Here is a 23,542-nt window from a genome sequence, read left to right as displayed (position 1 = left end):
GATTGGTGACACCAGTAGTAATAATAAAATATGCGGGTATTGCTAATTATTTATCAATTACAATGTGAAATATGTTCAAAATTTTCTTTTAATAGCTTTAGAGAGGCTTTTAGTGGCAGTCACTTCTTCTTTAGTAAGGTAAAAATAAAATTTGACTTTGAACGCAGTACAAACACTTTTGGTTTCCTCCAATGCGGAAAACGGAATGAATAGCATGTGAAAATCTAAAATTGTTTTCCCACCGGCAAGTCTTTGTTTTGTAAAAGCCCCTTTTTAATCTTTATCAAATAGTTGAGGAGCGATACGACTAAAAGTAGCTAAAACCCTAAAAACGGAATCTATATATATAAAAATAAGTTGTCTTCTGCCTGTAGAGTGACGTCACTTTCCGCATATGACGTCTGAATTATTTCATCATATACCAATTCAAAAACGAATGTATTCAAGCCGAAGTAGCTCAGTTGGTAAAGTGTTATGTTCCAGGTTCTAGGTCCGAGAGGTCCCAGGTTCGAACCTTGGCTTTAGCATTAATACAAAAGAAGAAAAAAACTAAAAAAGGTAAAAACTACAAAAAAACTAAAAAAAGGTAAAAACCTAAAAACTAAAAGAGAAAAAAACTAAAAAAAGGTAAAAACTACAAAAATTAAAATAAAAAAACTAAAAAAAACTAAAAACTGAAAAGAAAAAAACTAAAAAAAGGAAAAAAACTGAAAAATAAAGGAGAAAAAGAAAACTAAAAAAAAATATAAATAAAAAAAAAAAAACTAAAAAATGTAAATGTATTCAAGCCGAAGTAGCTGAGTTGGTAAAGCGTTACGTTCCAGGTTCTAGGTCCGAGAGGTTCCAGGTTCGAACCTTGGCCTTAGCATTAATACAAAAGAAGAAAAAAACTAAAAAAGGTAAAAACTACAAAAAAAAACAAAAAAATGAAAAAAAAAAAAAAAAACTAAAAAAAGGTAAAAAGAAAAAAAAAACTAAAAACTAATAAAAAAGCTAAAAAAACTAAAAACTGAAAAAGAAAAAAACTAAAAAAAGGAAAAAAACTGAAAAATAAAGGAGAAAAAAAAACTAAAAAAAAAAAACTATAAAAGGTAAAAACTACAAAAAAAACTGAAAAGAAAAAAACTAAAAAAGCTAAAAAAAAGGCAAAAACCAAAAAAAAACTAAAAAGAAAAAAGGGAAAAAACTAAAAATTTATTTCATCATATACCAATTCAAAAACGAATGTATATACAGATCGGGACACGACTGGGACACAGCGACACAACTACAACGGGGACGCCGGGGGCACAGGGGGATATATAAATGACGATGGGGACACAGGGAATGTTTGATTAGCAATCACCATCAACAAAGATCAAGGGCAATCATTAGAATAATGAGGTATAGATCTGAATACGGATTGTTTTTCCCATGGACAATTATATGTTGCATGTTCAAGAGTCGGTAAACCTGACAATCTATTTATATGTACAGACAATGGGACAGCGAAGAATGTTGTATATTCGCAAGTTTTACGTAGTTAAAAACATATATATATATATATATATATATATATATATATATATATATATATATATATATATCTTTGGAGATAACATACCCCCTTCCCAGCTCCTGCGGATAGGTCTTTATGTTACAAAAATTACCCATTGTTTACGTATAGTATTTACTATTGAGAAGTATGCAGACATTTTTCGGCGGGAGGAGAATTTTACCCTTGGGATGGTTTCCACAAGGAAAATTTTCCATGTGGAGACAAATTTCTGGGGGTGAACTTTCCATGAAAAACTTTACACTGGGGAGATTTGAAAGAATTCACATACAAAATTATGTTTGTTTGTCTTACTTTATCACTGCCTAATCACTTTTGCATGTGGAGATGTTCCGGGGAATCGTCCGAAGGAAATTTTCTGCGTGTTTGGATCTCTAGGAAACCATTTCTACGGAAGGGGGTAATTCTGGGCTGATGAGAAAAACGATTAGGACTTATGGTCTTCTTTAAATGAAAGTATGCCAAGGAGAATTTTCAGGCTGATTCTTCTGCATTAAATTTTAGGGGGGTAAGGGGAGAAATTTCAGCGATGACGGAATTGCCCGGAAGAACTTTAGAAGGGGTGTATTTTATGCGGGAGGAACTTTCCAAAGAGGAGTTTCTCATGAGGGGAGGGAATTTTTCATGGAGGATGATTCATATTTACCGCCATTATTTGAAAAACGATCAGAAATTAATAGAAAACAATTTTTTTCAACTGAGAGCAAGGAGCAAAATCAAAACCCAAACAGATAGAAATTATTCCGTATATGAAGAGGTTGCCCCATCCTCAATACCTTGTTCCTTATGCTAAAGTTTGACTTTTTGTCCCATTTTCATAAGAACGGCTATTGAAACACAAGGGTCGTTAAAAACACGAAAAGACATGCTCTATGGAAACTATGAAAAAGTTCTAGAAGCAGTTTTAAAGATCGCGGCATTTCAGGAGAGGGGGCTAAAGACCTTCCTGCGTTCATACCTCTTCTGAGTTAGTTAGACTTTAATTGCACTATTATACATATTTTTGATGGATAAAGTGTTAAAAGTGCTTTGACCAAGAATCTCGTAAAAGGCAAAGTGGATTAAATTGGATGATAATAGAAGCGTTGCAGCTGAATATTCTGGCATTCAACACCTAGAAGGAATCTTATAGTACCAGAAATGATAGACTTCTTGACTAGACAAGATACTAGTCTTTTTTTTTTTTTTTTTTTTTTTTTTTTTTTTTTTTTTTTTTTTTTTTTTTTTTTTAAGAAGTAGGCGAAATTCTTAAAAATTACAAGTCAGTCAAATCCACTGGTAAGGTATGGGTTGTAAATAAGATTAACAAAAAGACATGTATTCAGTTTGCTTTTCTTTCCAGCTTACTTTGCACAGAAAGGTTGATCGTAGAAACTTGGGAGTGGGCTCACTCGATGGGACACCAAAAGCTATAGTGCTTTTTTTTAGGGACGATAAGCTATTGGAGAGTACCCATCCCTTTCCAAAGTCCTTTTTACCCCTAGGCAACTCTCCCTCTAAATGCCACTGTATTAGATCAAGTTTAGAGATGGCTGTTGCACTCACAATGATGAAAAGGTTCCAAAATGCATCCCTGGGGATGATATGATCCATTTAGCCCAAGGGCTTAAAGTGACAAAACGGAAATTTTAGCAGAAATTCAAATATATATGATTTGACTGGAAATTGGGCTCGTTACCCACACATTTCCAACACTACATATGCTCCCGTATACCAGCGACTGCCTCGCATGAAAATTTTGAAATGGCAATTTTGCTCAAAGTAGTCAAAAGGTCTAATAAACATGCGTTTGAAAGCTGTTACCCACGCAAACCCACTGACAGGTTCCCTAAGCTATCCAAATTGTCGTTTTTCCAAAGATGATTTTATTCAAAAAGATTTTATTCAATTGATTTTATTCAATATGGGCAGGTTACATCTTGTTTAAGCTATAATCAAACACGGTTTCTTAGTCTTGGATTGAAGATACCCTAACTACGCTTTCCAGTAGAGGTAGTGTTCAAAGGGAGTCAACACCCGCGTTTTCGTGACGCGGTAAAATAATGTCATGACTGCGGTCATGGGTATCGAGTGGAGGTCAGCCAAATCAAAAACAAGAAAGAATTTTATGATATATCGTGCGGCGAATATGTATTGGAATTGATTCGAGTTGTATTTGGAAGGTATTAAGAATAAACTTTCGGATCAGAATAAAATGATGGAAATGCACCACCTTGTCAAGGTGACAATAAAGAAATGTCTATTGAAATAGATAAAAAATTGGTCAAAGTGTAACAATAGTAAAATATAAAATTTTTCGCATTTCCTTTCATTAGGTCACCAAACATGGAAATGTCTCATTTTGACACAAAACGCAATCCTTTGTTAATCTTAGGTGAAATATGTCTTCTTTTTAGTTTGAATATAACCCACGAGGTCTTTAATATGGACTATATGCATGATTTAAGTCTTTCCTACGACTTATTTTACTTATTTCATGTATGAAACAGATAGAGTAAATTCAAGGGTCCTTTTCTTCTCACTCATATTCTCATCCTCTCTCACCAGTTGGAAGTATTATTTGTTCGTTGAAAATTCAGTTTGAAATTTGTGATAACTTCTTCGTACTTTAGATTCTCTTTCTTTCATGAATATCACAAAAAGAAATAATTGAGGAAAATTTAAAAAAAAAACGAAAAATTGGGTTTGTGCTGTGACATTTGCAATGTGACATCTGCCCGTTATATCCTGACCTGTAAATTTTACCAAAAACGGTGCAATTACACCGTGTCGGCAACGCTGATGCCTCGATTTACTACGCAATTATTAAACCTTGCCTTTAATGTTATCTAGAGTTTGGAAACCTACTTTCAAGTCATATAATCCTCCTAGAAACACTTGTGCTAAGGCATAGAACACGCAGCAGCTGTGACCATTTGGGTCTCTCGGCTCCTTCAAAAGAAAGTAAAACCATAGCTTATAGAAACTAATTTATTATTCTTTTGGTTTGTTTGTTTCGTTTTAAATTCATACTTTAATGGACACGAGTGGAGGTGATGTTGTGTAAAATTTATTTTTATTAAATAGTGATTTAAAATGGATGCTTAAAAATAGAGGAGATCATGGTGTAACTGGAGTCTGTTATTGTTATGAGCCCATAGCTGCACAAATAAACCCAACATACGAGGAATTATGTGAGTGCTTTGTTAAGTGTTTTTTTGTATTAAATTCATATTCAACTTGAAACAAAAGGCGTTAGTGGACTTGGAATGTTTATGATCAGCCCAGAACAAAAGAACGACAGCTTCACCGCCGGGCCTGGCACTTGGCACACTTTCAAAGATATTTGATTATTAAAGCAAGTCCAATTTCTACCAACGATTTCTACTGAGCGTCAGACTTTTAGTTTTATTTTTTGAAGTTTTTAAATTGTTGTAATCCCTTGTTGGAATAGATACAAATATTTTCGAAATTACCAGTTTCTGCTCTTCCTGCTACTTAATATCTTTTCATTTTGAAGTCCGTTCAAATATATTTGATCATTGAAGCTAGTCCGATTTCTAATATCGATATATACTAATCTACAAGCTTTTGGCTTTTTTTAAGGTTTTTGAATTGTTGTAATCCCTTGTCAAAATACAGTATCATCATTGGTAATAATTGAAAATTTTCGATTTATAGGCCTTCTTACTGACATTATATAAATGGATGCATTCAAAGCTGAAGCATAATCAAGTAGCCAATTGTTTTTATTAAACAAAAATTAATTTAATTTTTAAAATTTCAGGTATTTTTCTAGTTTGAATTAAAACATTAAAATGATTACTCAGGCACCGTTAATATTTTTTCCGTTTACATGATAACTATAACAGTTCTGAACTGGACTTGAAAAATTTTTCAACTTTTTTTTCATGTCTTAAAAGACATTGCTTTTACTTATAAGAAAAGAAATTTGGTAATGATGTTTTTTATTTTTGACATTTTTTTTGGATTTTGATTACATAGCAATGGACAAACTTTGATTACTTAGACAATTTAGCAATGGCATTTGCTTTGGTTGCCAGTATTGGTCTTGTCGCAATTGATGGGTCGATTTTCATGACTTGTCACGTTTGATAGTTTAGGTGTTGCGTTTTAAAGAATCATCACTTATAGTAACTGCAACTGCAAATTTATATATATATATATATATATATATATATATATATATATATATATATATACTAGCTGTTGGGGTGGCGCTTCGCGCCACCCCAACACCTAGTTGGTGGGGGCGCTTCGCGCCCCCCCAAGCCCCCCCGCGCGCGTAAGTCGTTACGCGCCATATTAGTTACGCGCCATTGTAGTTGTGTCCCTATGTCCCACCTGTGAATATAGATATATATATATATATATATATATATATATATATATATATATATATATATATATATATATATATATATATATATATATATGTTTTTAACTACGTAAAACTTGCGAATATACAACATTCTTTGCTGTCCCATTGTCTGTGCATATAAATAGATTGTCAGGTTTACCGACTCTTGAACATGCAACATATAATGGTCAATGGGAAAACAATCCGAATTCAGATCTATACCTCATGATTCTAATGATTGCCCTTGAGCTTTGTTGATGGTGATTGCTAATCGACCATTCCCTGAGTCGCCATCGTCATTTATATATCCCCCTGTGCACCCCGGCGTCCCCTTTGTAGTTATGTCCCTGTGTCCCGGTCGTCATTTATATTCCCTAAGTCCCGGTCGTCATTTGTGTCCCGGTGTCCCAGTCTCTGATTTCTCTTTGAGTGTCCCGGGCGTCATTTATATTCCTTGTGTCCCGGTGTCCCGGTCGTCATTTATATCCCCCTGTGCCCCCCGGCGTCCCCGTTGTAGTTGTGTCATTTATATTCCCTGTGTCCCGGTTGTCATCCCGGTATACATTCGTTTTTGAATTGGTATATGATGAAATAAATTTTTAATTTTTTCCCTTTTTTTCCTTTTAGTTTTTTTTTATTGGTTTTGACCTTTTTTTAAGTTTTTTAGTTTTTTTCTTTTTTCTTTTTAGTTTTTTTTTGAAGTTTTTATCTTTTTAGTTTTTTTATTTTTATTTATATTTTTTTAGTTTTCTTTTTCTCCTTTATTTTTCAGTTTTTTTCCTTTTTTTAGTTTTTTTTTTCTTTTTAGTTCTTTTAGTTTTTACCTTTTTTAGTTTTTTTTTAGTTTTTTAGATGAAAATTTTTTAGTTTTATTCCTTTTTTTCTTTTCAGTTTTTATTGGTTTTTACCTTTTTTTTTAGCTTTTTTAGTTTTTTTTCGTTTTTTCTTTTTACTTTTTTTTTTAGTTTTTATCTTTTTTATTTTTTTTATTTTTATTCTTAATTTTTTTTTATTAGTTTTTAGTTTTTTTTTGTAGTTTTTGCCTTTTTTAGTTTTTTCAGTTTTTTTTTTAGTTTTTAGATTTTTACCTTTTTTAGCCTAACCAGGATTTGAACCTGGGACCTTCATTCTCCGTTCTGACACCCTCTCTCACCGAGTGACTACTCCAGCATGTTCATTTTGGTGTTTTAAATGGTATATTATTAACCAAATTAATGTGTTTTACAATATACTAAGCATCGTCATAACAAAAATGACGACAACTAATTTCATGACGTCAGTCAACACAGAAATTAAGTTCTGAAATTAAGTCATGAAATTAGTTGCCGTCATTTTTGCTTTGACGGTGACGTCATTCAAGTTATATAAGACATATGTTCACATAGAAATCTATTAATGTTTAAGTTTACAACACAGAAACATGACGTCACCTGATCCACAGACAGACAACTTATTTTTATATATATAGATATATATATATATATATATATATATATATATATATATATATATATATATATATATATATATATATATATATATATATATATATGTGTATTCTTTCTTTTTTGTATATGTTTCTTATATATATTTTCATTTTGCCTTAGTTTTTCTGTGGGTTTTTTTTTAGTTTTTCTGGTGTTTTTTTCTTTCTTTTTGTTAGTTTTTTTTAGTTTTCTTTTTAGTTTGAATTACAATAGTTGATTGCTTAAACAAAAAACACGGTAGATTTTTTAGAGAACAGAAGTAAAGAAGTATAGTAGATTAACAGACGTACAAACAGAGGTACAAACAAACAAACAAACAAACAGTGTATATATATATACACTGTCTCTTTCTGTCTCTTTTTTTTTTTTTTTTTTGTGTTTGTGCTGTTGCATTGGTGATTTCTCTTTTCATGATATATATATATATATATATATATATATATATATATATATATATATATATATATATATATATATATATATATATATATATATATATATATATATGTATGTATGTCTATAATACCAGGAGACCAACGGCTACGTGGCAAGCTTTTATACATTGATTCTGACTGTCACTGCTCTTTTATCTGAACTTATTAGCATTTTCATGTAAACCTTCAGCAAAGTTGTTCGTGTATAATATTTCGTCCTGTGATCCATTGCGTTACAAGCGATCCCGTAATTAAGAGGATGTGCAAGGTGTTCTGTAACAGCTTCATCAGGGTCTAAAAAGTATATTTGGCCATATGAATGTGGTTCAAAATCACCTTCAAGGGTATTTTATGGATGTACCGCTAAATTGATTTTGTAATAAATTTGTCCAGCTACTTTGAAGCTGAAAACATTAAAATTATTCATGTCTTGACCATCGCCTACGCTGAATGAAGCTAAAGCAAAGCATAAGTCCAAGTCTTGTAATCGATTGTGGAAGTCTTTAGAGAGCAAGTGATGGTCTATAACAGGTCAAACCAATTCATTTGGAAATTATAAAGGTGGTAATACAATCAAACCATGCAGGCAGCAACTCCAAATGGATCACTTTTGTTGGCTACTTTTCCAGCGGGAAAATAGAGGACTCCACAGTGAATACATACAACATTGAAGGAGTACAACATTGAAGGAGCACTAAGTACTTTTTTGCGTAGCTGACAGAGTCTTTTTACGTTTTCATTGGGTTTTGCACCACGGTTTGTTGGCGTCAAAATTGCCATGGCGATGCTCTTCTAACGTAATATATCTTTCTTCTTCACTTTCATTTTTGACTCGTTCTGATTCTCACTGTTGCTTGTCTTCTAACAGCACAATTATTCATCCTTCACTGTCAATTTTGACATGTTCTGATACTCGTTTTGCTTGTCTGCTATCCCTACAATTCTTTGTTCTTCACATTCATTTTTGACACGTTCTGATTCCCGCTGTTGTTTGTAATTCTCGCTAATCCTTATCTTCTAACTCCATATTTCTTTGTTCTCACTGTCGTATGTCTTTTTACTAAATATTTCTTTGTTCTTTATTTTCATTTTTAATTTGATCCGATCCTCAATGCCAAATGTCTTGTAGCGGCATGTTTCTTGTTCTTCACTTTTGTTTTTGAGTCATCGTTATTCTCACTGCCACTTATCTTTTAACGGCCTATTCTTTAAATTCTTTGTGAGTCTTTGTAATTGTCGTTTTTGCAAGTATTCTAACTATATATTTCTTTTTATTCTCACTGCCACTTATCTTTTAACGGCCTATTCTTTAAATTCTTTGTGAGTCTTTGTAATTGTCGTTTTTGCAAGTATTCTAACTACATATTTCTTTTTTCTTCGTTTGCGTTTATAATTGCTTCAGACATTTTTGTCAATTCCCTTTGCCTTAGCTGCTTGGCTTGGTCCCGTCACTTTTGATGGTCTACGTTAGGGCTTCTTAAACTTTTGTAATTCCCGACCCCATTTATGATTGCGAGTTTCTTAACGACCCCAACAAATATATAAGAAAAATGAATTAAATTTTTTGGTGATATATTTATTAGGTAACAATATACATATTCATATGAAAATATATAAATTCAGAATTCGTTACATATAAAAATCTAAAATTGAAATTTGCACAAAATTTTATAGAAATATTTTATTATAGTTTCAAAAACAAAAGTTGGATTCTGACCGTATTAATTCTCTCGAATATATCCAAGTAGTTGCGTGGTAAATATTAAATCAAGTTTACGTTAAAAATTTAATGAGATGGATGTGCCTGTTTTTTATTGCATAACAAATCAAATCTTGGTGTAATGTCTGAAACTACAGGACTTAAGACCTCTTTAACATTTTTATCGCTGAACGATATTGGGATTTAATGTGTGTTAAAGCTGAGAAAGTAAATTCACATAAATATGTGGTGTTGAATGGCAGAAGTACATTTAACGCCATATCGGCGATTGCGGGAAATTCAGTTCTAGTTCTGATCCAGAATTCAGTCAAGGGCTTTTTTTGGAATTGTAGTTTTAAGTTTGAGTCACACGAAAGCTCAGCAAATTCCTCTTGAGCTTTAAGTGGCAGATGATAATCTCACTTAAGCCAATCCAAAACGGCTTTTGAATCCAAACTATTTTTTTAAATCAATATTTAATATAAAATATGTCTGGAACTGTATTTCTAGCGCTTTTAAGTGATCTACAATAGTTTTTGCAATAAAAGTTTTACGATGAATTTTTTCAATTACAAAATTGTCGACACTAGAAAACATTTCGAACGAATTTTTTTGACCCTACTTTTCCAAATGCTTATCTTTATAATAAAACTTTCAATTTTATCGTTTGAAGTAAATATATCGCTATTTTTTCCTTGAAGAGACAAGTTAAGATCGCTTAACTTCGCAAAAATATCTGACAAATAACACAGCTTGGATAGCCACAAGTCATTTTGAAAAAAAGCAGCAAATTCACATTTTCGTTCTGTCAAAAATATTTCCATCTCGTCCTTTAGTAACAATAATCTTTTTAAACTTTGACCTCTTGACAACCATCTTATTTCTGCATGTAATAACAAAGTTGTGTAGTTGGAATCCGTATCCTTACAGATATTTGAAAATAAGTGACTGTTAAGGGTATGGCTATTAATAAAATTTATGACCTTATCAGCATCCTGAAGCATATCTGGTGCTATCAATCAATTAAGAAGCGCCCAAAGGATTTTTACATGCCGGGACTGTAAGGTCCCGTCGGTCGCGAAAGGGTTAAACTTACTAATTCGGAGTAACATGCACTTCGTTCACAATCATAAAATGGCTAAATGAAAATAACACGAAATGTTTATATAGTTTCTTCGAAATAACACTTAGCAATTTTGTTGATAATATTTATCAGGATTACTTCGGTTTTAAGAGTTTGACTAAAATAAATCTACATTTTTTATAAATTTCTATAACATCTTCTGAATCATAGTAAATTTATACAAGATATTATAATGATCGGAATTGAAATGCTGGTATAAACAGTCTTTCCGAACCAGAAGATTTTATGATATATTTATCTACGATGATTGTTATTTTTCTTTATAACAATAATTTTACAAGTTAAAAAACATTATTGTTAAATTGTATTTTTATCACTCGCAACCCCATAATTTTGCTACGCGACCCCAAATGGGGTCGCGACCCATAGTTTAAGAAGCCCTGGTCTAAGCTGTTCATTTTCACCCGTAACTTTGCATTTCTGAGGTCGTTTTGTCTCATCTGATGGTCCAGTTCGTGCATTTTGAGTTTATGTTTTTGTCCTCTTTTGTCCTTTCGTTCTTTTATGTCTTCCATTTTGAGCTTATGTTAATTATGCTTTTATCTTCTGGATATTATGAAGCTGCTGAAAATACACTTTAAAATTTAGGTCACCGAATATGAGCAAATGAATTTACATATTTTTTAGCTTTTGTTCTGTAAATTCTTCTAAAACTAATTGAAATCTAATTTCCTTGAGTCTTCACTTTCAATCGACATAATTGCTAAACTAATTAATCTATCCTCATTCATTGTTAATATCAAATAGTCTTTTATTGATTTTAGCCTGGAAAATGATCTCTCTCCAAGCAGCGGTTACTGGTATTGTTAAGAATATTTCGTAATTTCAAAAAAGTTTGGTCATTTTGGTGGTATTATTTGGTCATTTGGTTGGGGCCCGATTGGGCCCAAACTTTCCAATCGCCTTTTATCTGGCCCTGCAGTAAAGTGCTCATTGTTCAAAAACAAGCAGTATTATATTAATTAGCATCTTAAAAAAAAACAGCGTGGAAAAAAATTTATATAGTTCAGACCCAAAGAAGAAATGGGCTCAATAATTATCTAGTATGTCTAGCAGACAACCACCTGTAAATTGAAGGGCTGAAGGCAATAGCAGCTTAATAAACTTCATACCTAAAGGCAGCCGAGATGTGATGATTTTCGAGTACAGCTCTATCATTATACATTAAGGCCACTTCAGTCTGTGCCATCACATGGAATCCGTTCGTTGTCCCCGTGTGCTCATAATCGTGGATAATAGCGGCAAAAATTGCGGCAAATATCTCTAAGTCTGTTAATAGGTTCTGAAAGGCAAATTGTTACATTAAATAGCATTAAGTTTAAATATACTATCAGTCTTTAATTGGCTGAAAATTCTGCATGCTGTGAACACTGCCAATAAGAAAATTAAATAAAGTTATAAAAAGAAAAGAAAGAGTGTTACATGTCCTAAATAAAATTTTTACGTTTAGTTTGATTTTTCTCAACTAAATCCTTCATACCACACAATAGCATTTCAAGACTAATGCTCTGTCAAGAATCCTTTCTAACAATTACAAAAACGCAGAAAGCCTTAGCGAAACTGTATTTGAGGTACTACGACCATTCTATTTTATCTATAGTTGAAAAAACGAAGTTTTTCTTGCGGATTAAAGAGCAAGTTGAAACTTGAAACAAATATTTGCTCGTTCTTAATTTTTTTTTTTACACATTCATAGCAAATCTTATAACAACTTCTTCATTTAATTTAAGAGATGCAACTAAAAAGTCAATGTGATTTTTCATAGGCAGCGCAATAGCGCTACCTAAGTAAAGATCGATGTGGGCACAATGTATTGTTTTTTTTTTTTCTTTTTAACAGTTCGTGGTAACAAAAAGTAAGCATGGAGGGATGTGGCTCAATAGTAACAAAAATTCTAAGAAATCGAGTTCGATGGTTATTTGATGGTTATTCAAGATATATAAATTCATCAAGTTTAATGTTACCCATCAAAAGCTATGACTCTGAAAAGATTTGCCTAATTTAAAAAAAGGGGGAAATAGCTCCCAAAGAATCAAGTGATCTTAATGAAAATCCCACCATCAGGTTCAACATATCAGAGAACCCTACTGTAGAGGTTTCAAGTTCCTACATACAAAATGTGGGATTTTGTATTTTTTGCACGAAGCAAGATCAAGAATGCGTGTTTATTTATTTGTTTACTGTTTTTTCTCAGGAATGATCGTATCAAACCAGTGATCCTATTAAAATAGGAGAGGGCTCGTTTGATCGGAAGTTAAAAGTTCCGGTGCCTTTTTTAAGTGACCAGAATATTGGAGGGCAGCTAGCCCCCTCTTACCCCTCTTTTTTCCCAGAGTCTTCCAATCACAATTTTGATATAGCCACTTTGTTTAGGATAGTCGAAAGATCTAGTAATTATGTCTTTGAGGATTACTTGACCCCCCACAGCCCCGGGGAAAGGGCTGTAAGCTATGAATTTTGCCCATTGTTAACATACAGCATTGACTATTGGGAAGTACACATATATTTTTCAGGGGGATTTTTCGGGCGGAGAGGGGGGTATGTGGGAAGATGTTTTTATTTAGGAATTTATCTTGGGGGAAAAGAGTTTTCCATGGAGGGGGAGTTGGATTTCCCGGCATTATTTAGAAAACGATCAGAAATTAAATAAGAAAAACAAGGTTTTCCGACTGAAAGTAAGGAGCAACATTAAACAATAAAACGAATAGAAGTTATTTAGTATATGAGGGGAGTTGCCCCCTCCTCAGTACTTTGCTCCCTACTCTACCTTGCTTTTTTTAGAACTTTAAAAAAAGCTTTTTATTCTAATTAAATGTCCTTTGTATATCAGGAGTCATTCTTAGACAGTTGGAACAAAAAGTCAAACTTTAGCGTAAAGTTTTGCCCTCCCGTCGTCTCTCCTTTAGAACGCCTTTTAGAACGTTTCTCCTCCCATCGTTACTCCTTTAGTCTCTCTTCTTCTGTATCTATCTCAAGATTCAGTTAGAGTTGTGATGTTTGGCATTAAAATTCACTTTTTGAGACATCTCCCTTCCTTCCTATTTACAAAAGAATTAGAGAAACCTAGGTAAAAATTGATAAATGATCCCCAGGACTATATTCCAGACTTTTGTTTGGGGGGGGGGGGGTGATGGTGGTATTTTTCGGTGGAGGAGGGATGAAAACTTTCAAAACGTATCAGCTACCGAAGTCACAGAACTTCGGAGGATGCACATTCGATTAGAAATTGAGAGTTCTAGTCATTTTTTATGACTAGAAGTCCAAAGTGATTGGTGAGCAGCCATTTTCCAGAGGGGGGGTGGGGGGTGGAAACGCCTAGAATCATATATTACATAATCAATCTACTTTCATTGGTTCTTTCTGATAATATCAGTTATTAGGTTGATTTTGTTTCTTATTTGATGATGTTAGTGAAATTTTGATATAGTAAATAAAAAACTTCTGAAAAAGAAGTTTTCCACTGAAAAGTAATGAGCCATATTAAAAGTAAGACCAACAAAAACAAATTACGATAGTATTTCAAACTTAAAATGAATATAAATTATTATTAAAAAATAAATAAAACCCAAACGAAAAGAAACTAAATAAACAATCGTCAAACAGTCCGTGGTAACGAACTGTAAGTAAGGAGCGACCCGGCTCAATAGTAACCGAAACTCTGAAAAAACTAAATTTTGATACCAATAGATACATGAAAAGAACAGGATTTTTATTGTAATTCAAATATTAAACTTTCATCAAGTTTAACTTTACCCATCAAAAGTAACGAGCCTGAGAAAATTTGCCTTATTTTCGAAAAAAGGAGAAACAACCCCTGAAAGCATGGAATCTCAATGAAAATCTCACCATCAGTTTAAGCATATTAGAGAACCCCACTGTAGAGGTTTCAAGCTACTATCTGTAAAAATGTCGAATTTTGTATTTTTACCAGAAGAAAGATCACGGATGCGTCTTCATTTGTTTTTTTTTTTCCAGTATCGATCCAGTAGTCCTAGAATATTGAATAAGAGGGCTTATTTGAAGGGAAATTGAAATTTCTACTGCCCTTTTTAATTGACCAAAAAAATTAGAGGGAAACTAGGCCCCCTCCGACGCTCTAATTTTCCCCAAAGTCGCCCTATCAAAATTTCTAAATGGCTATTTTGTTCAGCATAGTCAAAAAAATTAATGAGTACGTCTTTAAGGATGACTTAATCCCCGCAGTCCCCAGGGGAAGGCCTGTTAGTGATGAACTTTGCCTATTTTTTATATGTAGTATTTGTCATTGGAAAGTATAAAGATTTTCGCTGGTTGGAGAGGTCGGGGGAGGGGTTTCAGGGGAGGGTCTTTCCATGGAGAAATTTTTCATGGGGGAAGAGAATATTTCATGAAGAGGCGCTGGATTTCCCAGCATTTTTTTTTAAACGGTCAGAAATTAAAGAAAAACAAGTTTTTCAACTGAAAGTAAGGAGCAACATTAAAGCTTAGAATGAACAGAAATTATTACATATATAAAGAAATTCAACCCCCTTCTTCAATACCCTACTCTTTACGCTAAAGCTTTTCTAATACTTTCAAAAGAGCTATTTATTCTATTGAAATGGCCTTTGTGATCCAGCGGTCATTCTTAAACAATTAATTGGAGCTTTAGCGTAAAGAGCGAGGTATTGACAAGAGCGCAAAGCCCTTATATACTGTGCAATTCCTGTTAGTTTTAAGTTTCAATGTTGCACTTTACTTTCAATTGCAAAAAAATGTTTGTTTTATTCAACAGCCAATATAGCGATAACTGGTATTAATGTAAAACAATCAATAAACCTTAAGACGAGGAAAAATTATATCGAATATTCAAGTCAAAGCTGAAACGAACAAAAATCACTACAAACAGGAGTTTGGCTTCAGTGTCTTCCCTGTTCCCTAACTGTAAAATGAATTCTCTATCACCAAATTTTATGTTTACTACTTCTTGGATATGAGTTTCTGAAACTCCCAATAAGTCCGTTTCGCTGGCTTCATTGTTTTATGTCCATTGGCGTCTGTAGGGAGCAAATTATTCTGTATGATCATACTTTTTGGACTTAGAGATGCTATAGACAAAGTTTTAAGAGAGAAACAGTGTGGTTTTAGGAAGGCCAGAGGATGCGACGACCACATTTTCACTCTTCGATTACTAACTTAAGTGCCTGAGTCATCAAGCTCTTTAGTCCTCCATTTTACAGATTATGAACAAGTACTTGATTCAGCAGATAGAAGAGCTTTAGCGAAGGTCCTATGCTTGTGTGATTTACCAGATGCATACATTAAAGTAATTAGTGATATGTACAAAAATAATACTGCTGCGGTTAATGAGGTTAATAGCTACTTTTTTTTATTAAATCAGGAGTTAAGCAGAGTTGCGTTCTATTCCCATCCATATGGATCATTTTGATGATCCATATGGATCATCCATAATGATCCATATGGATCATTTTGATGAACTTTATGCTAAGGAACATAGCAAAGGCAATGGGAGAACACGGAAGGAATTTGGGAAGCAAAATCCTCTAGACTTAGGATAGGTTGCAGTAAAAATAGAGTAGCCAAGGCTTAGGGTGTTTTTTCACACTTGAAAAAAGGTTGGAAGAATAAGAAAATGAGTCTGCAAGCCTCTGTTAGAATAATTGGAGCTTCAGTGATGACAGCGGCCTAGAATGGTTTGGATGCGTGGGCGCACCGACAAACGGATGAGGATTTGCTAGATATTTTCGCTGAAATTGCCTACGGATATTTTTGGGTACCCGACTAACTGACCGTATCTCACAGTTTCCTTTGCGAAAAACGTGGTTCAATTCCACTTCTTAGGGCTGTAATGACAAAGGTTGAGCTGGCTACGGATGAAGGATGACAGACTGCCAGTGATCGATCTTATTGGCCAATCTTCTAGGGCAAAATGAGAAGCTTGTCGTTCCCGAATGGGGTGGGAGGATGTCGTAAGGAAAGATTGAAGGTAAATTGGAACTTCTGGAGATGTTGTAAAGAGGGAAACTTTGGGTAAACTGGAATGGAGGAGGAGCTTGCGTAGCTGTGCTACCCTTAGGCAACTTGGTACTAGTAGTAGCAATAGTAGTAGTAATAGTAACCTTGCATAAATTTTCAGTTTCATAAGAGCTTTTGGTGCAAAACATTATTTTTGGCTGAATTGGAGACAAAGAAAAGGTCGTGTCTGCCTTGACGGCTGGACAAAGGGGTACACAATGCAGTAGAGTTCATCTGAGGGATGTGATTTCATTTATACTTGCAGAAAACTTGTAGAATTCATGTACTTGTAGATTGTCTCACTCTAAAAGTCTTGCGCCAGATCCACAGCTGACTATCGATGCCCACTGTATGCTGGTGTTGCACAGGGGGTATTTTCCCGGGGGTATTTTCTGGGAGGCGTAATTTCCTCGGGGGCGGGGGTATTTTTCTCGAGGTTATTTTCCAGGAGGTATATCCCGAAGGGGGTTAATTTTTGGGGCTGTTTTTCGTGGGGGAGGGTATTTTCCGTTGGGAGGGGATGCCTTGGGGGAATAGACGCCGTGGATTATTTTCCTTGGGGCTATTTTCTGGGTGGGTTTCTTGGGGGGGGGGTAGACACCGGAAGAGTTAATTCCCAGAACTACTTTTTACAGACCTCCACGCATACCGTACGCAAGGAGTCTCTTTAGAAGATCAATGTGTCATATTCTGGCGAAAGCTTCGGTCATGGCGAATGACAATAGCTTAACGTCGTACCCCTTTGCCAGAAATTCAATTCACTCTTGAAGCTGGGCCACTATGCAGTCTAATGTTGAGTTTTTCCGTCAGAATCCGTATTGGCAATCGTCTAGAAGTTCATTTGATTCCAGGAACTGTTGAAATTTTTAATTGGAGACGATCTCATAGATAATACCAACGAAACAGAGGAGGCTAATAGGCCTATAAGAGCCCACGCTCGTTGGATCGCTATCTGGCTTTAGGGTAGGTATAATGTGGGCGGACTTCCATGGCTGTGGGAAGGTTTCAGAGTGAAAACATATCTTGAAAAGCAATGGAAAAGCAATTGAGGACAACATTTGGTATGTTGTCAGGACCTGTGGTTTCGATCCAGAACAGTATTGGCTCGGTCAGAGAAGCTTGGCACTTCTCTAACGTCTTTGTCCAGATTTGATAATTAGGCAGAAGCCTTAGGAAGAGCTTCATCCTTTGCTTGTGGATTTTGTACCACAGTTCCGTTAATCTGTAGAGAAGGAATTGAAGTCCCTTTGGACGACGGTAAGGCCTCGTTGACAATTATGCACTGACTCTTTGCCGAAGCATGTTGATGTTTGGTGCGAATTTCTCCTTAGGCTGAAACCAAGAATGTTCAAAACCCACGCACTGCATCTTTGTGCGTGCTGATGAATGTAACTCTGTTCTCTTTGGTCTTCAAAAGTAGCCATTGCTTGTGTGCCTTTTGCTTTACTCGGACAGTCTTCTTACACATGGCATTCAACCAAGATTTGTCCTTATTGGACATATGGTTCCGCTTTGAAATAATATAGTTTTTACAAAGTCAACTATGGCCGGCTGGCACTTTTCTGAAGCTTTCTCTGGGCCTTCAAGGACGAAGGCTCTCCATTGCTGAGAACAAAGGGTGTTTTTCGAACCGTTCTATTCGCCACTACTGTATTGCCAGACTGTTCGATCGCGCTTTATTGGAGGTTGAATATGATCCACGTGCAACGATGGCAACGTGGTAAGTTGTAAAACCCAGAGCGTCTACCTTAAAGGAGCCAGGTTGATCTGTAAGGGAGAGGTCAAGACCAGATGATCAGTTTGGGCCATGATATGTGTCGAAATCAACAATTTGTTCTAGCCCGATAGAGAGAGATAGATTATGCACGTCCAGTATTTTTGCTGCGAAGCAACATGATTTTATGGGCGCTGAAATATTCAGGAGGATAATGGAAGACTTAAAGTACTTGCCCCAAATGTATTCGACGGAATAATTTATCGTTACCTTCTGCATACAATACAAATGCACTCAAGAGAAAAGAAATGAAAAAAAACAAAACAAAAAAGGCACAGAAAAAAAAAGAAAAGAACTCGCACAATGCTTGACAACTTCAGGCACTTTAGAACACTTTTTTACTAAAAATAAAATATCCTCCAATCAGCCACCAAAGGGTTCTCCTTATGAGGTTACTTAATTCCAATGAAGTGTTGTGGGAAGTGCGGGTACTTGAGCTGCCTGTCAAGAATTGCCTGTTCAAGGTAGCTAGTAATCTGGCAGGTTGGAGGGTTATACACATACCAACAATCACAGCCTTATTTGGGAGGGTCACCCTACCCCACATAGCGTTTTTGCCTGCTGATCTAGTATATTTAGGCATGGGTATGATATATGGCTCTGCAGATAAACAGCAACACCTCCTTCTCAGTATTTAGTACCGTCACTATGTTCATGATCTCACCTATGAGCGTGTATCCCTGAATGGCGACCTCACTGTTCTGTATTTCATAGTAGATATTGGTCTCAGTGATGCAACCTATATGGATACAACCTATATATCCATTACCATGTGTCATTACACGGGGAACGGTGCTACCTGTCAACACATCATATTACTGCATCTTCAACATGGAAGTGGTGCCCAATAGTGGATTAGGATACGGCAAAAGTGCCTCCTACCTTGCAAACTTTTGACACTATTTTACAATTTTTGTTCTTTATCGTTTTTGTTTCATTTTAATTGCTGCTGCAGGTCCATTATTTTTTTACAGTGGGTGACAAATAAATAATTACTACTTTTATTCAAAGTTGATTGGTATCTTCAATAGAGACAGGTGCATTTTCAAATTCAAAGTTTAGTTCTAATATTTTTGGATGATTTACAACAGCCAATAATTTGAAACTTGCTTTTACGAAAGAATAGCGGGAACCTAGCGTTTTGTCTTCTAAGAGAAAATAAAAAATCAACAGTAGCGTCTTTCCCTCCAAGAAGCTCACAGACTGGGATAGGCCAATTGTTTTTCTCGAGTGTCTGAACTTACCATTCGAGTTAAAAATGAATTGCTTTCTTTACTCTTTATCTGACACCTTTGAAGTTATGTAACTTATGTTTCCTAAGGAAGAAAGTGAACGTCAAAAACACAGAAACCATTCTTTCAAAAATAATGAAAAGCATTTAGCCCACTTTTCTTTCGATTGGGAAAAAAAATGAAAAGCTTAGAGAAAACACTAATTTAAGAGAAGAAAAATAGTATCTTGATGCTTACGCATGCAGTTGATAAGAAAATGCTCCTTGTCGTTTTTTAAGCTTATCTCGAACGACAATTGGAAACGTTCAAAGAGTAGAGAACAAAGGCTTCAGACCTCACCTGTTATTAACCAGCCAACATGGAGGAAAGGAGACAAGCAGTTACGAAAGACATTTTTTTTTGTGGATTTCTTAAAGAGAAGATAAATAGGCTAGGTTTATCAACTGGAATACAGGCACTCTAGTAAAGCGATCTTTCTCGCTTTATGCATCATCTTCTGCAAAATTTTGGATAAAAAAGAAGACAAACCAAAATTCCTTCTTTAAATATGTACCTTATATAAAGGGTTTTATATAAAAGGGTTTTAAAGGGGGCAGGTACATTTTAAACCCTTTTGCACACCCTATAAAATATTTTTCGTATTCTCCCGGATAAGTGGACACTTCAAAAGGCGGAGGAGGATTTGTTAGATTCGGAGGAGGATTTGTATGGATTCTTTTGGGCACCCGTCTGACTGACCTAATTTCAAATAACAATCTGTTCACCAAATCTGGGTCTATCCCGCTTTTTTGGGCTATTAAACAAGAACTTATTATTATATTAAGCTATTAAAAGGGCTATTGATGTTTTTTCAACTGAAAATTACGAAAAACATTAACTTAAAACGAACAGAAATTATTACATATATGAGGGGGTCACCTCCTCGTCAATATCTCGCTGCTAATGTTATAATTTGATCCCAATTCCTTATGAATGACTATTGAATACCAAAGGCCGTTTAATTAGAATAAATAGCTCTTTTAAAAGTACTAAACAATTTAGCGTAAAGAGCGTAGCGTAGCGAGGTACTGACGAGAGGGTGAACCCCCTCATATTGATAGTAAATTCTGTTCGTTTTAAGTTTTAATTTGCTCTTTGCTTTAGTTAAAAAAGCTTTTTTTAATTAATTTTCGATCTTTTTTTAGTAATGGCGGAAAATGTGACCCTTCCATGCAAAATTTCCTTTCGCGATTTGAAAAACCTCCATGAATATACTCCAACGTAATCCCCCGACCCCACCAGAAAAATCCCTCCTGGACTTTCCAATAGCCAATACTCTGAGGCATGTTTTTTAATTAACATCCGTTTGATCACGAGCACAAAACGAGTGGTTATTTTAAAAAAAGTAACTTTATTTTCAAAAAGTATATACTTTATTCTATTTAACAGTTTTGTTGTAACACTTATCATACCTCTCAACTAATTTTAAAGTAACCTCTGTATAAAAACTTGCCGTCTCTTCCGCTAACCAGGAATTCACTTCCGTTTTCACGTCGTTATCATCATTGTAACGTTTGCCACTGAGGTGTTGCTTGAGGTGGAGAAACGGATGGTAATCACTCGGCGCAAGATCAGGACTGTATTGTGAGTGATCTAAAACCACTGCTAACTGGTATCTAATATACTGGTATATAAGCTGTGTCTAAAACTACTTAACCAAAACTGGCCAGTAAATTACGGGTCTGACCAGCAGTGTGAGGTTGTTTTTTTTTTTTTTTGCTCTGCTGGGTGAACGGTAATCAACGGAAGTTTGAATTAAAATGGAACAGTTGTGGGCATCAAGTCGTGGCTAATCAAACAGTTCGTGGTAACGAACTGTAGTAAGGAGCGACCCGGCTCAATAGTAACCAAAACTCTAAAAAATTGAATTTTGATATCAATAGCTACATCAAAAGAATCGCATTTTAATGCTGATTTTAAATATATAAGTTTCATCAAGTTTAGTTTTACCCAGCAAAAGTTACGAGCCTGAGAAAATTTGCCTTATTTAGGAAAATAGGGGGAAACACCCCCTAAAAGTCGTAGAATCTTAACGAAAATGAAACCATCGAAAAATGAAAACCATTCAGCGTATTGGAGAACCCTACTGTAGAAGTTTAAAGCTCCTATCTACAAAAATGTGGAATTTTGTATTTTTTGCCAGAAGACAAATCACGGGTGCGTGTTTATTTGTTTTTTTTTTTCCCAGGGGTCATAGTATCGACCAAGTGGTCCTAGAATTTCGCAAGAGGGCTCATTCTAACGGAAATGAAAAGTTCTAGTGCCCTTTTTAAGTGACCAAACAAATTGGCGGGCATCTAGGCCCCCTGCCACGCTCATTTTTTTCCCAAAGTCAACGGATCTAAATTTTGTGATAGCCATTTTGTTCAACATAGTCAAAAACCATAATAACTATGTCTTTGGGGATGACTTACTCCCCCAGAGTCCCTGGGGGAGGGGCTGCAAGTTACAAACTTCGACCAGTGTTTACATATAATAATGGTTATTGGGAAGTGTACAGACGTTTTCAGGGGGATTTTTTTGGTTTTGGGGGTAGAGTTGAGGAGAAGGGGCTATGTGGGAGGATCTTTACTTGGAGAAATATGTCATGGGGGAAGAAAAATTCAATGAAAAGGGCGCAGGGCGCAGGACGAATCTGGTCACGTTAGAAAAAAAAAGTCAAATTCAGAGCTGAATATACAATGCTGGGTGTTCGGAGCCTCTCTATTATGGAGTATAATTTGAAAATAACACAACTATACGAGTGATAAAACATATTCTATATATGTATAGTGATACACAATTCAGCCAGATCTAGTCTTTTTTTTCAGGATAGGTGAAATACCAGATAGGAAAAGTATTGAATGGTCGCAAAAACTAGTGTATAGCAATGCAAGCGCTTTTCGATAATAATGACCACGATTAGCTACTATTTTACCATAACCCGCTTTAAGTTTTCTTAATATGCTGTACAATATTGATCCTAAAAGCTAGTAGATTCCAATAAATATGAATGCTTGACCGCCGCAAATCAGAGACACAATGGATGGAGAAGTTAGAACGCGGATTTCAAATAGGCATAGACTTTGCATTAAAGACTAGGTAATCACACTTATCAATATTCAATGACAGACCAACAGTTTTGAAATGTTTTGAAATAGATGATACGGAATTCGAGAGGCTAGATCTAGAACGGCTAGATCTAGAAGTATATCATCCGCATATGCAATACAAGAGACATTTACCAAATCAAACAGTTTGTGGTAACAAACTGTAGTAAGGAGCGATCCGGCTAAATAGTAAACGAAACTCTAAAAAACGGAATTTTGATGCTAAAATATACATCAAAAGGATCAGATTTTCATGCTGATTTTAAATATATAAGTTTCATCAAATTTAGTCTTCGTCATCAAAAGTTACGATCCTGAAAAAATTTGCCTTATTTTAGAAAATAGGAGAAAACACCCCCTAAAAGTCATAGAATCTTAATGAAAATCACACCATCGCATTCGGCGTATCAGAGGACCCAATAGCAAAATTTTCAAGCTCCTATCTACAAAAATGTGGAATTTTGTATTTGTTGCCAAAAGACAAATCACGGGTGCGTGTTTATTTGTTTTTTGTTTTTTTCCCAGGGGTCATCGTATCGACCAAGTGATCCTAGAATGTCGCAAGAGGGCTCATTCTAACGGAAATGAAAAGTTCTAATGCCCTTTTTAAGTGACCAAAAAAATTGGAGGGCACCTAGGCCCCCTCCCACGCTCATTTTTTCTCCCAAGTCAACAGATCAAAATTTTGGGATAGCCATTTGTTCCGCATAGTTTAAAAACCCTAATAACTATGTC

At 34.9% G+C, this 23,542-nt stretch overlaps 1 protein-coding gene across 5 annotated transcripts in view; it reads right to left on the bottom strand.

The window, feature by feature from the left end:
• Positions 1-23,542, bottom strand: part of LOC136028132 (dual specificity calcium/calmodulin-dependent 3',5'-cyclic nucleotide phosphodiesterase 1-like) — a 318,548-nt gene that overhangs the window by 47,009 nt on the left and 247,997 nt on the right. For all 5 annotated transcript variants that reach the window (XM_065705780.1, XM_065705781.1, XM_065705779.1 and 2 more), the window contains one exon: positions 11,792-11,961. In XM_065705780.1, coding sequence (XP_065561852.1) covers positions 11,792-11,961 — 170 coding nt within the window. The remainder of the gene's footprint in view (positions 1-11,791; positions 11,962-23,542) is intronic.

This window comes from Artemia franciscana, chromosome 6 (genome assembly GCF_032884065.1).
Source record: "Artemia franciscana chromosome 6, ASM3288406v1, whole genome shotgun sequence".
NCBI classification, from domain to species: Eukaryota; Metazoa; Arthropoda; class Branchiopoda; order Anostraca; family Artemiidae; genus Artemia; species Artemia franciscana.
The sequence above is the reverse complement of the archived record's forward strand: the minus strand, read 5'-3'. Positions and strand labels throughout refer to the sequence as shown.